This window comes from Tauraco erythrolophus, chromosome 6 (genome assembly GCF_009769465.1).
Source record: "Tauraco erythrolophus isolate bTauEry1 chromosome 6, bTauEry1.pri, whole genome shotgun sequence".
Classification (NCBI taxonomy): Eukaryota; Metazoa; Chordata; class Aves; order Musophagiformes; family Musophagidae; genus Tauraco; species Tauraco erythrolophus.
Window position 1 is genome coordinate 5,161,395 of NC_141470.1, and position 13,078 is coordinate 5,174,472.

Consider the following 13,078-nt stretch of genomic DNA (forward strand, 5'->3'; position numbering starts at 1 on the left):
CAGAATTCAGGCTGGTGTAATTGCTGCTGACCCCAGTCTCCAGGTGCACCAATGTCACAGAAGACTAGCTAACCAATCTTCTCCGAATAAATTACTTAGCCCAGCTGATAAGAAGCAAGTAGAATATTCAGTTTCCAGAAACTACATTTACCTGGCAAATAAGTTATTACAGAGAACATGACAATGATAACGGAAAATAGCAAAGAAGGAAAGAGTACTCTTCATATTCTTTTTTAGGAACGCAACACGCGCGCACACACGCGCACACAAATGTTTCTTAAAGAGGAAAAATTTAATTAAACATTAGCTTGTTTAAGAGAGTATGAGGACTGTCTTTGTTTTACGGATGTCCGACTGGGTGGTTTGGTATGAGGCAAAAATTACACGACGGGATTGTTGCAGAGCTACAAGGCGAACGGAAGAAACAAGATGCAGACTTGCTCGCTTGCAAGCGTTCTGGTTAGTATCTTCACTGGTTCACAGCTTTCCAAAGATTCAGCTTGCTTTCAGGTATTTAAGACAAAATTTTTATTTCCTGTTATTTCAATTTTCTGTGAGCTACAATAAAAATCTGGGGGGGGTGTGTCTCATTTTCATTTACCCATAGATCCTTCCATACTACCTGGACTCCACCGTAACTGAGAATAAACCTCTAATATTCATTTTGGTTAATATAAAACAAATCCAGTTTTAGTGTCCCAAGTTCCCAGGATTCCAAGACATAACTAACTGGTAGTCTTAAAGGGAACAAATCTCTAGAAACAGATGCATCTAGTAAGCAGCCTATTGTTAGTTTTTTTCCTCTGAAAAGTACTGCATTATAAGCACTGGAGGATCATATGGCCCAGGGGAATAAGGTCACAGCATCTACATCAGTGCATTTCTTAATTATTAACAATAATTTTATAATTTCATACCATTTCATGACCGTTTTCTCAAAGATGATGAGCTAATTATTCATTAGGTGCTTAGAATACGTAAGGAGGCACATGTACCTTGCCAATCTTTTGTCAGATGTAGTCTGTTGAGGAACTGGCACATTATATAGGTACATCTTCTGTAACATCAGTGTTTTCAGTTCTCTCGTTACTACATCAGAAGACCTGCTCTGGCTTTTGGGCTCACCTTAGATGTTCTGTTATTTATCTTCTTTAGTGATATTTTCAGTTGAGTTACCTGACTATGGAGGAATTTTCACATGTTAATTCATTTATGAATACTATTTCTGCATCACACTCTAAGAAACGTGCTGGAAATGATGAGCTCTGAAGCTTTAAGTAGCGCTTCAAAACCAAAACATTTGCAAAATCTATAAATATCAAATAGCTAATGTAGTATTTGTGGAGAAATAAATAAATTAGTTTTCCCAAAGATAATATGCATTGGTCTAATTACTGAGGAAGAAACGTAGGTTTGGATTTTTTTTTTTTCAAGTTGAAAAGGAAAGCAGCAATAGCTTTATATGTACAATTCAAATTTAAGTTTTAAAAAAAGTTATAATTTAGCCTATACTTGTGCCTCTGAAATACCACAAGTTTGACTAAGTTAGTGGAAAATTTATCAGAATCACTTAGACAGGAAACTGCCATCGAACAGCTTCCTTATCCTCAGTAGTTCCAAAAGACAGAAACCCCAGTTAACCCTCACCCTCTTTAGCCACAAAGATTCATTGTCTTTAGCATTTCTCAGCCACTCTTACTCATCTGCCTTTATCCTTCAATCTGTCTTTAAATCCCATTTGATATCTCCACTCATTTTTACTGATATGTCTATTAAATACTACTACCAGGCAATTTATCTTTTTTTTTTCCACAGCACTTTTCAACTTTGATTTTGCTATTCTTCTTCAAGATACAAAATAGTTTTTCAGCTGAGGAACACATAACTGGAAGGGATCTACAGGACCTGTCCTGCAAGTAATGTCAAAGAACTACTTTGTTAATTCCTTTACGTACCAATCAAGTTGCATCTTACTCACCACTATTTCAACTGGAAGACTGCTGCTGAACTCCTCATCGCTAGAGATCTCCTTGTACTTTTCAGTCTAAAATTTATTCATCCTCAAGTGCATCCATTTGTTGTCTCAACACTGTCCTTGGTCTATTCATAAATATAATTAAATATCCTGTTATCTTTTGCTTTGTTAAGGTCAACCAGTCTTTTTTTTTTTTAATCTTTACTCTTGTGGCATTTTCTCAGTGTCCGAATAGTAAACATTTTCTGCACTCCCAGTAATCCAGACTGGATTGCACTAGAACCTGTACAACACTATTAATAATCTTTCTATTTGGAAATAATCTCTTGGTATCTTGTACATTTTTTAAATATAGATATATACATACAACCCCCAAACCTGAAAATTTGTTTGTAAAATTGTTTTGTAAATTATCTCTTTCCTTAATAGAAAGCAGACTAGCAACAGATTTCGAAACACTAAGAATTACTAACAATTTTATGTCATGCATAAAAATTAATCCTTGTGTATATTTTCTTGGAACCTATTATTTTTGGGGTAAATTGGTAGATTTTTTTAGAGTACTTTAGATTGAAGGGTTCTATAAATAGGATAACCTGAATTATTTTACTTAGAAGGAACTACATTCAATGCCAAAATTATAAATGGCCATCTATAATACTCTAAGAAAAATATTTTTGGACGAGAAACACAGAAGGTAAAAGAACAGTGCTAGAGAGTAAATGTAAGAAATTGAGACACTGAAGTCATCCTGCTGAAACCACTGTCCACAGAACCGAGCAACACTGTGCCACTAAGCAGTTGTTACACTATATAACAAGTGTTTAAAAATTCAATAAAACTCCAGCGACTTTTTCCTTTGTAGGTTTAGTGGTTTGTTTTGGGGTGGGTTTTGTTTGTGGGGTTTTTTTTGGTTTTTTTTTTTTTTTTCAATCAAAGGCAATGTCTAGAAACATTATCAATACTAAAGAATCTGTTCATGGCATTGTTTTACAAAAGTTCCTAACAGACAGTGACTATTTTATTGTTGGATGTATCCTTTATTTTATTAATGATGAGAAGTAATCAATGAAATGCTAAAAAGAAGCTCGTAAAGAAATCTAGTCTGAAATCTGAATCTGTTGTTTGAAGCGAGTTCAGTGGTCACGGTAACACCAGTCGAAGATTGACTCTTGCCCATTGTGAAACAGGCATGGCTCTTCTAAAAAGGTCACAAATTTTTCAAATATAGGCACCATGTTTTCAATTTTGCACATACAAAATATGTTCATGTCACTCAAATTACACAATGTGGCAGTGTTACAAGTCTGAACATTATTGTCAATTAATGGCAGAGAAAAGAGCCCAAAGCTCACGTAAGACTAATGACTGGGACAAATCCTGAAAAGAGACAAAAAGTATAAAACAACCGTTTTCCTGTTGTAGGTGGGTTTGTGTGTGCATGTGTGAGAGTGCATATAACAAAAAATGTTTTAAGAGTAGGTTCAGATAATAGCCCATCCATTTGTTCTCAGTTTCTTATCCAGTTCCATTGCTAAAGGCTTTGACTTTAACTGCATGTTAAAATGCAAATTCGAATCCCATATAAACCATTAGTTAGTGTGTTGACTGGTCCAAACCAATCAAAATTGAGAATTACTGCCGAATGTCTTCCTTTTAATCTACTCATCAGCCTCTGGGTATGTAGGATACTTGACTGTCTCAATTTTCTCCTTAACTTTATAGGACGGGTACAGGCCTGTTCTTCCTAATTTCCTGTTGATGCCTTTTGAATAACCATCCCAGTGGTTTCCGGCTACTCCAATTACGTCTCCAGGTTCCATAGGGATTTCCTCAGCAGTTCGTGGATGATGAGCATAAATAGCGACCTGGTTGTGGGCGTTCTGTCCCCCAAAGTAGTAGATATCATCCAAAGAATGGAAATATGCTGAGGCGTCTGGATGCAATGTCTGCATAATTTCATAGGCAACGCGACACACCTTAGAAACAAAACCAGAAGAGAAGTCATAAATCATTGTGTGTGCCAACAGCATGCCACAGAAATCAGAAGCCAATATGTAACAATTAAATTTCACAAGAGGATCAAGTTTTGAAATGTCTAGGTCAAAAAACAAACAAACAAACAAAAAAACCCAGAAACAACTAAACACAAAAAACCCTGAGTATTTACTAACAAGAAGCATATAATTTTGCAGCATTTTAATTAGTACTCCAGTGATCAGATTTGGTAAATAAATAAATAACAGCCTACTTTTCAGTAAAAATTGAAAACATCTATATGAACACTTGACATCCTGCTTTTTAAAATGAATGGTATGTAGCCAAACAAATGTAAAAGCAATTTTGTTTTCCTTTTCTTCTACTACTAAAAACTGTATTTTGCTTCCCTTGCAACCTTTTAGAACTTAACATTTTCAAAATTTATTCTGCAATAATGAGGTTTTACATTTACTTTTCTACAGGAAGCTCCCATTTTCACAACCCAGCAGTTCCAGAAGTCCAAGGCTTTCAAATGCTGTTAATATTAGAACAGTGATAGGATTATGCCTGTTGGCAACGTGGAAGACAACTAAATGAAACTGAATTCCAGTGCAACAACAATGATGTTGGTGAGCAGAAAGATGCACTTTGAAGTGTCATTGTATCACATCTTAGGAAGGGAATTTTCTTCCGATTGAAAACAGGTCCCCACATCTGTTGTCAGAAACACAAAAAGCTGCCACTGTATTAAACAAAGCTCTTTCCGACAATGGGGTAGAAAGTTCTTCTCTGCCAGGAGTCTGATCTGGCCACTGTGACCTTTCCCACTTCCAGCTGACATTCCTGTATCCTCTGATTCTGTGTAAGCTTCATAAACTAACAATGCAGCAGACTTCTTCAATGTGAAGAAGCATTTAAGCTGCTTTTTTGTAATTTTCAGTCTGTGTAAATATAGTAAAGCTTGATTTTACTTTTCTTTTCTTTTGTCCCTCTGAAGATATGGTGAATAGAACTTTGATCAGTCAAAGCAGACATGTTTGTACCTTCCTAGCTTCTTTGAGAGAGGCATTTGCTTTACAAATGTAATAGATTTCCTTTTATCCCTCTCCATCTGATCTCTGAAATAACTTTTCAGAAGTAGCTTTCAGAAGATCAAGCTGAAGTTAATTATTTCAAAGTACCTGTTATACCCCATAATACAGAAATAAATTTGATTATCCAAACATTGGTAAGAGGTTATTTATTTTATAGCTTCTGTGATTGTTTTTGATGTTCCGTTCTCTGCATGTGTGAGCACCCCAGGAGGAGGATGCACACACACTCTGTAAAAGATTTGAAATCTTTTCAGTAGAAATGCTTTTTAGTGTCAGTGTCCTGCATACCTGGCACAGAACAGACACCACCACCTCGCTGCAATTGTTTCCTTTGTAGCACCAAACCTGGGTAACTAAACTGTGAACTGTGGCAAAGAATCCACATGAAGAACTACAGTTAAAGCCAACCTCCCATTTTTTATTCATAGATTCACTTGTTTTGCAGCCTGTATACTTCCACGTACAATACAAATAAAATACAAAGACTAGTAAGTCCTGGAAGGAAATGAGATCATGAAGAAAAATAAGTCAGGCAGACAGAGCTACCATTTCATCTAAATGAAGACTGAAGAGACAAAAAAGCTCTTTGTTTTAATGTGCAATCTCAATTCTGCTACCGTGGCTTTTCTATACATCTCAATTAATGCAGCGTTGCTGAAATACAGTGCCAAGTAGGTTGCTTCCCTTGACATCACTCATTGGGCCTAATTTCTTTAACAACAGTATCTTAATGAAATATTCATTTCATTCAATTCATTTAGTTTTGGTAGCATAAATAAGATTTAATATAGGCAATTTCCTAAAGCACCTGATTCTATTCACATATACCGTAGTTTTCTCTTAATACCTCTGCAATGAAGTTTGGATTCTTTTTGGCATGGAAAATGGAAAAAAAGTCAGTATACAATTGATTAATGTGAAAGTCCAAATTCACACTGGAAATAAATCAGACTACATTCTTATCCTTACTTTCTCTTCATACAGGTTGGACAAAAGATGGTCATTAACAGCCCGATTTTGCTTACCTTCAATGCCCAAGTAAACACCACGCTCTTTATTTCATTGATGAAAAGACAAGGATAGTGGTTCAAATGTTAGGGATCAGAGGATCAAATTTTAAACCCATAAAAGAGGAATATTTCTAAACAGTGGGAGAACTTGCAACAGACCTTAGAAAAGCCCAGAAGAGCAAAATCACAGAGATCCACCTTGTTGCATGACCAGCAAAACCAGTGCTGAATGAGTTTTGAGGAGTTTGAATTATGAAAGCACAAGAAATTGTCCAGAATAAATTAAGCAGATGGCTGGACCAAATTCATAGTCCCGGCTATTAAGAGTAACAGTCTAATACAAGATTTCCTAGACTTTGACAGAATTTTCTGCAACTGCGGAAAATCGAATGTGTCATCCAGCAAACATGTCTATTGTCAACTACAGGGAGATGCAGACTGAAACTGGGTCTCAAAGACACCACGTACCTCAAAGGTACCCTCCAGAAGTCCCCATCAACCTCTGTCACCTTAACAATGTCAATGTATTTTAACACACATTATTCTTTTGAAATGACTCCAACACTTAAAATTCAATTACAATATATTCTGTCCAAGCAATTTGTACCTATATTTAAACATTTCTTCTACATTTATACCCAGTGTTTTGTATAAAGCAAACATTTACCACTTTTAACTCTGAATATAATGATAGCAGAAAATTTTCAAGGTTTCTTAGTAAGTTTTGATCCAACACCACATAATTCTTCCTTCAGAATACGAACTATCTCTATCCCAATGCACGTGTGGCATTTAAGACATATAGTCCTAAGCCTTGGCTGATGATCGCCCCTCACTGTGACGTGCATCCAGTGGACACACATCAGCTGAATCAAATATCTGAAAAGTGGATGGCTTCTCACAAGGTTTTCTTAGCGAGGATTTTTACTTCGGAGTATATTCATGTCTTGAAGTAGCCTATACCAATGACTTTCTAAATATGCTATAAAATGTCACTTTTTTCACAGGGTTTGGTGAACAGTGAAAAAAAAAATGTATCCACAAGCATCATTTCTACTCTTTTTCTCGTTTTGCTGTCTTCTTGTCACAGTAATGCTATCACAAATCTGGCTGTCAAGGTCAATATATCACTGTATTGATCATATCTTAGTATCAATATTATGCTTGTTACCTACTGAATTGCTATTACAGTGCAGAAGACAATTTATATTGAGGCTGTGGAAAACATTTCTTTTTGAAGCAAAGTTTAACTTCCAGTTTTGTGTCCACTTCCATGTAATAGTACAATCATGTTTGATCACGACCTGTTGCCATCCATAGTCGAATGCTTTCCTAACCGGGAGAGTCACGAAAGAGCATATATCACAAAAGTAGGCAAAAAACATTCACTGTTTGATTTCAATCAGGTTTTGCCATACTTGAATTACATGGATCAGCATATCAGTCACAAAATACTGCTTTCTGATCTTTTTTTAATCTTCAAACAGCTTTTAAAAAAAGCTTGCCATGATATATGAAATTAATATATAATATGATATAATAAAGAAGAAAATGCCAACGATGACAATTACAGGATTCAGTTTTCTAACGGACTTCAACTTGCTTCATCAGACCACTCAAGAAAAGAACCTTGTAGCACATAATTATCTGCAACAAGGAGTCTCTCTGGATTCCAGTGGTCAGAATTCACATTCATTGCGCTGCCGTTGGATTGCCAGAAATGTAATGGACAGGAGAAATTAAATATCTGCTCTCTTCATTCCATTCCCACAATCGACTAAGGCAACAGCAGACATGTTTGAACTGTAGTAGAGTGCAATAATGTGTAGAATTGAATGGACACAAGCTATTCATTAACTTTATGAAAAACAAGGAACTCAAACACATTTAATATTATTTCTTATTTCAAATGTCTTAATTAAGCCACTAACTTCAATTGAAGAGACGTAATCAACCAGCGTGCACAATCCTCTAAATACTCACACAGCATACTGAGCCTTTCATTCTTCCCTGAAATTTTCATGAGAAAGCACTGAGAATAAGACAACAGGAGCACGAAGAAAATCAAGATTTAGAACTGATACATATACTCTATATTGTATTTGTATTGCAGTTTACCTGGGACGAAAACGTACAGACCAGGAAGTCTGCCTGAGACAAGAAGTGAATATCCAGAATAACACCTCGGAGGGAGTTTTCAGTGTACCGGTTATGAAGTCCTGCTGACCAGGATATGGAGTTATCACTGATAAATTCGTAATTTGGATACCTGGGAAAATACGATATACTGTTAAGAGTAAAGTCTTATTCTTTTTTTTGCTTTCTTTTTTTTTTTTTTTAAGAAGCATCATCTTTGCTGCAAGACAAGGTTGTTAATTTGTTTTAAGCAAGTCTCTGCTTTACAGGGAACAAATTGTAATTTTGCTGAACGCTCTAGAATGTTACTGCTGCCTCAAAGCACGACCTCTCTTTATCCAGAAAAAAAAGAAAATTATATAACACGATGCTGTTAGTCTATCTGAAATCCAACATTGTAAAAGAATATCAGGAAGTATATGCCACATTCTGCTAATGCTACTGATTTTAGACAACATATACTCAGATCACTTCACTTTCCCTGCTGCTAAATAGAATGTGGGATTGTGTCTTTACTAGACTACATTTTGTTTATTATCACACTCTTCATTAGATCCTGATAACGACACTGCATAAAAATCAGTCACCTGTAAATAGGACAAATTAATAAATTACTCTAAACTAACAAAAAAAATTAATCAAAAAGTCTTTCACAGTTATTAAGGTTGCATGGAGAACAAATTCTGCAATTTACTGGACAAAAGGAAATAAAAGAAATGTAAAATTTTATGTCGATACATCTTTCTTGACATATTATAAAAATATAGTAATGCTTTAAGTCAAAATATTTTTATTTGAAACATAAAACCTCATTTTATATTAATTTAAACATATATTTAAAACTTTTTAACCTGTAACAATGACTTTCAAAGAAAAAATCCTTTTTAAAAACGTTGAAAAAGAATAGTCTTTTTCAAAACATTTGTACCCTTTTACTGGGGAACTGAAATCTGAGATAAACTGCAAAAAGCAGCACAAATTAATTTAATTTTCAGTTAGGCTCCTACCAAAATATGTTTTATTCAAGAAATTCCAGGTAGAGGTAACAAAGATGGTAATTATGCTGCTCTTACACAATAATTATATTTCAATCATGAAGTGCAACTCATGCGACTAATGTGCCAACTAATGATAAACTAATTTAAATAAAATCTATTTTTCAGATTTACAACATCATAGCAATTAGAAAGCAATATAATACATAAGATACAAATGTAATATTGGCTGCCTTTTTAAGAATTAATCATTCTTACAGTGCTTAATAAAGAAAATCAGGATATAGAGCAGGTCGTAAGGGCCAGAACATCAATAACTCCGACACGTACGTAGATGCTTCAAAGCCTGACAGTTGGAAAGTTACTGAAGTTACAAGCACTTGTACGCAACAACACAGCACGGGCATACACTCTGGACACGTGGTAGACATGATTATGACAACTTCTGGTAAGAATATGCCTCATTTATTCCATTTTCATGCAAAAACTGTGGGAAAACTGTTTTCAAAAGTGAAATGGCAAATATAGCAGGCTTGTCCATCCAACGTTCACTAGCCGTGACCACCAAATCAGGAAATTTATCTCAAGAGCGAATCAAAAAGCCATATGCAAGAATTCCACATTTAAGGAAGAATTTTGATTTATCTTCATAGTGATTTTAATATAATTCTATGTTCCCAAGAGGAACACCTGCTCTAACAAAAAATAATATATGTATGGTAAATTTCCCAGAGATAGTGTGACAACTTTCAAGGGTACATTTGATCACGAATGTCAGGGGAAGTTCATGTCACATTAAAAATAATACAAAACAAAACAAACAAAAAAAAAAGGAAGAAAAGGTGGAAATATTATTCATTTGGAACAACTGCTAAGATATCTGAGAAATTATAGAAGCATACGCATCAAAAAATAGTTTTTTCAAGATGAACTATCACAATGATAAGAAAGAAAATTATCTACTCATGTCTAACGTTTTTTGTCAACGCAACAGATGACACCACAACATTTGTCATACATTCTGTTTCCATTGTGTGAATGATATTAGTAATTTAAAAAAAAAAAAATAAATGTACAGACTAACAGGAAATATATGAAAACTACCTGAGGAACAAAGATGGGCATCAGCCTTATTTCAGCGACACAACTCCAAGGGGAGCAACATGAAGAACGTTTAATAGATGTCATTTCTAGGGACAGTGAACATAGCAGAGATATATTCACACACCCTTTTGCAAGTTCTTGGCATCAGGAATACTGCTAAAATTAATCACTTCATTCAGACTTCAAAAATCAGAATCCACGTGCTAAGTACAGACAGAAGACCCTTTCTTGAAGAATCTGATTTTTTACTAGCAAAAGATCAATCTAATACCTTAACAAATGAAGCACGCTGAAAAAGTGTCATATTTGATCTGGTAAAAACCAAAACCAAAACATTTACACATCTTAAGCACACATTTAAAGCTTTCTCCTTCCTCCTTTTATTCTGGAAATAGTCTTTGAGATGCATTTAAATCCGTTCTTCAATTGCATTCTGTAAAGTTGATCCAAATTCACTTAACTAACATTTTCAGAACCCATGTCTTCAAACCAGTGATCCCAGCTTAGCATTTATCTACTCACATGTTTAAGTTTTCAGACAGCACTTTCATGGTGTCCTACACACACGACGTTAGATTCATGCTTGGGAAAAGAGGTTTCTTTTAAACACCCTAAAACGTGAGTATAATAGCAGCCATGCTCAGTGTGACCAAAGAATTTTCTAGTCCACTGTCCCATCGCCAACACGGGCTGAAAGCAGAGCACAAAGGAAAAGGCCAAGTCTATTCCCCTCTCAAGCTTGGCCATACGTGGCCCACTGACTTCCTGCACGAAGCGAGGTTTAATCCTCCTTCCCACTCACTATAGTGCTTTAGATCCTATTTAAAGCTATTCTTACCACAATGGCTACAAAGGATAAAAGAAATGCAAGTTCTAAAGCTCTATAGTTAGCTCTTACTTCCTTCTATGCCCTTTTCCATCTGTATTTCTATTATCATTAATGTAATGCTTGCATTGTAAGCTTTTGGAGAATTTTTTTTTTCTTTTTAAGCAGAACTCGGGCACAATCCTATTGCTAGGATTCCTGAATATGTGGTAAATGAATAATAAATAATAAGATGTCATATTCCTACTGACAGAATCACCTAAATACAGTATTTTGTAAGATCCCTCCTAGATTTCCGAAGAAATTACCCACACATTCTCTTCTCTATAACAGGAAAGGACCAGACTGTGAAGATAAAACCAAAGAATGGAAACTGGCATAATACTTTTTTCTTTGTATCAGACTCCATATAGAGAGTACATCTCCTCCACGTATCTAAAAATAATATCTAATTCTTCTAAAGCTACCTAATAGATTCTTGAAGTCTATACACAGGCCAGGAAGGAAAAGAGGAAAAGAAGAAATCAGAAGACAGGGAAGAGATAATTTAAAATCTTTCCTTCCTGCACCTACCAGCCTCAAACCCAAGCACAGTTATGAGACTATTTTAAGTTCCAACAGGTTTCAGAAGCTGACCAACTAGCTGTTACTATGGCTTATCGCTACGCCGTGCGGCAGGTGCAAACCAAAACCAGTCCAGGCTCTTGTTCCCAATTCGCCAGGACTGGGGAAGTGTCCAGAACAGGCAATGCAAGTTTTCTTCCCTCTGAAAGAAGAGGGTGAGCATGTGTGCGAACAGATAGAGTAACAAATAATGTGTTTGTTCAGGTCTTGCTCCAAAAAGAACTGGAAAATATATGAGCTGTTCATCAGACTCCAGAACTTCGAAGCACTACAGAATTCTATATATCAGGCATGCTGTAACTCCGGGGCAGGGCAGGTTGCAACAGCTAAACTATAGATAGTACATTGGCAGAAAAGACATTAATTTGCTATTGTGGAAGTAAATAAGCAGCAAAATACGCAGGGAAAAAAGCTTTCATGAGTGCCGAGAGAAACAGCAAAAAAAATGAAAAAGCAAAATACAGGTGATTTTACAGGGAAACATCCTGAAAGGAAGAATGCAATTTATTGCGTTTTAGTGCTTATATGCATCAGAGAGAGACCTAAATAGATTCACATATAAACCAGAAAGGTATTAAATAGAGTTTCTGAAGAATTTATGTGCATGTTCAGCCGCATTATTTTGAACACTCTACCTTAAAGAGAGGAGATGCTTCAATACTATCATAGCCTAGAAATTCAAAAGTTTGGATTTCAAAGCTATTGTATCAGCTGAAAAACAAGTGACTTACACCGTCCCTAACACACCACTTAGATAAGACAACTACCTTGACCTCTGCCTACCAGAAGCTGTCACGTGCTTTAATCCCACAATCACCACAGCTGTTGAACCGTGCTCCTCTATAATCATGTTGTTCGATATCATCCTAATTCTGAAAATATATCACTTCTTTCTTTCTTTTGGAAGATAGATCAAACAAAAACACTACAGACTGACAGCACTGACTCCGCTGTTTTTAATGCTGTACTTGCAGTTGGCAGACATCTGACTGCAAGGGAAGCTTCTGAAACTTAAGTCAAAACATTTCTGGTTTTGTGACTATGAATAGTTTCAAATATTTCTCTTAATAGAAGCAACATGCCTATTCGTGTGAATGTTGGCTAAATTTTCATATTTAAATGTCAACATAGTTTGACAGCCATCACTCCCATGTAAAGAGAGTTACAATACCTAGTACTTACCAGTACTACTGCACCCAGTAGTGAATGCAACACAAGCTTCTGCAGTACAACGTGACAGCTGTTTCTATCAAAGCTTGGTAGTTCAATGTCACTAGAACTTTTTTGTCAGAAGCGTAAACTAATTTGTAGTTTTCTTCACAAGAAGAAGAAAA

At 35.6% G+C, this 13,078-nt stretch overlaps 1 protein-coding gene across 2 annotated transcripts in view; it reads right to left on the reverse strand.

The window, feature by feature from the left end:
* Positions 1-3,621: 3,621 nt before the first annotated feature.
* FUT8 (fucosyltransferase 8) overlaps positions 3,622-13,078 on the reverse strand; it is a 58,318-nt gene continuing 48,861 nt past the window's right edge. For both annotated transcript variants that reach the window (XM_086613504.1, XM_086613503.1), the window contains 2 exons: positions 8,178-8,328; positions 3,622-3,954 (listed from right to left, as the gene is read on the reverse strand). In XM_086613504.1, coding sequence (XP_086469630.1) covers positions 3,637-3,954; positions 8,178-8,328 — 469 coding nt within the window. In that variant the 3' untranslated portion in view covers positions 3,622-3,636. The remainder of the gene's footprint in view (positions 3,955-8,177; positions 8,329-13,078) is intronic.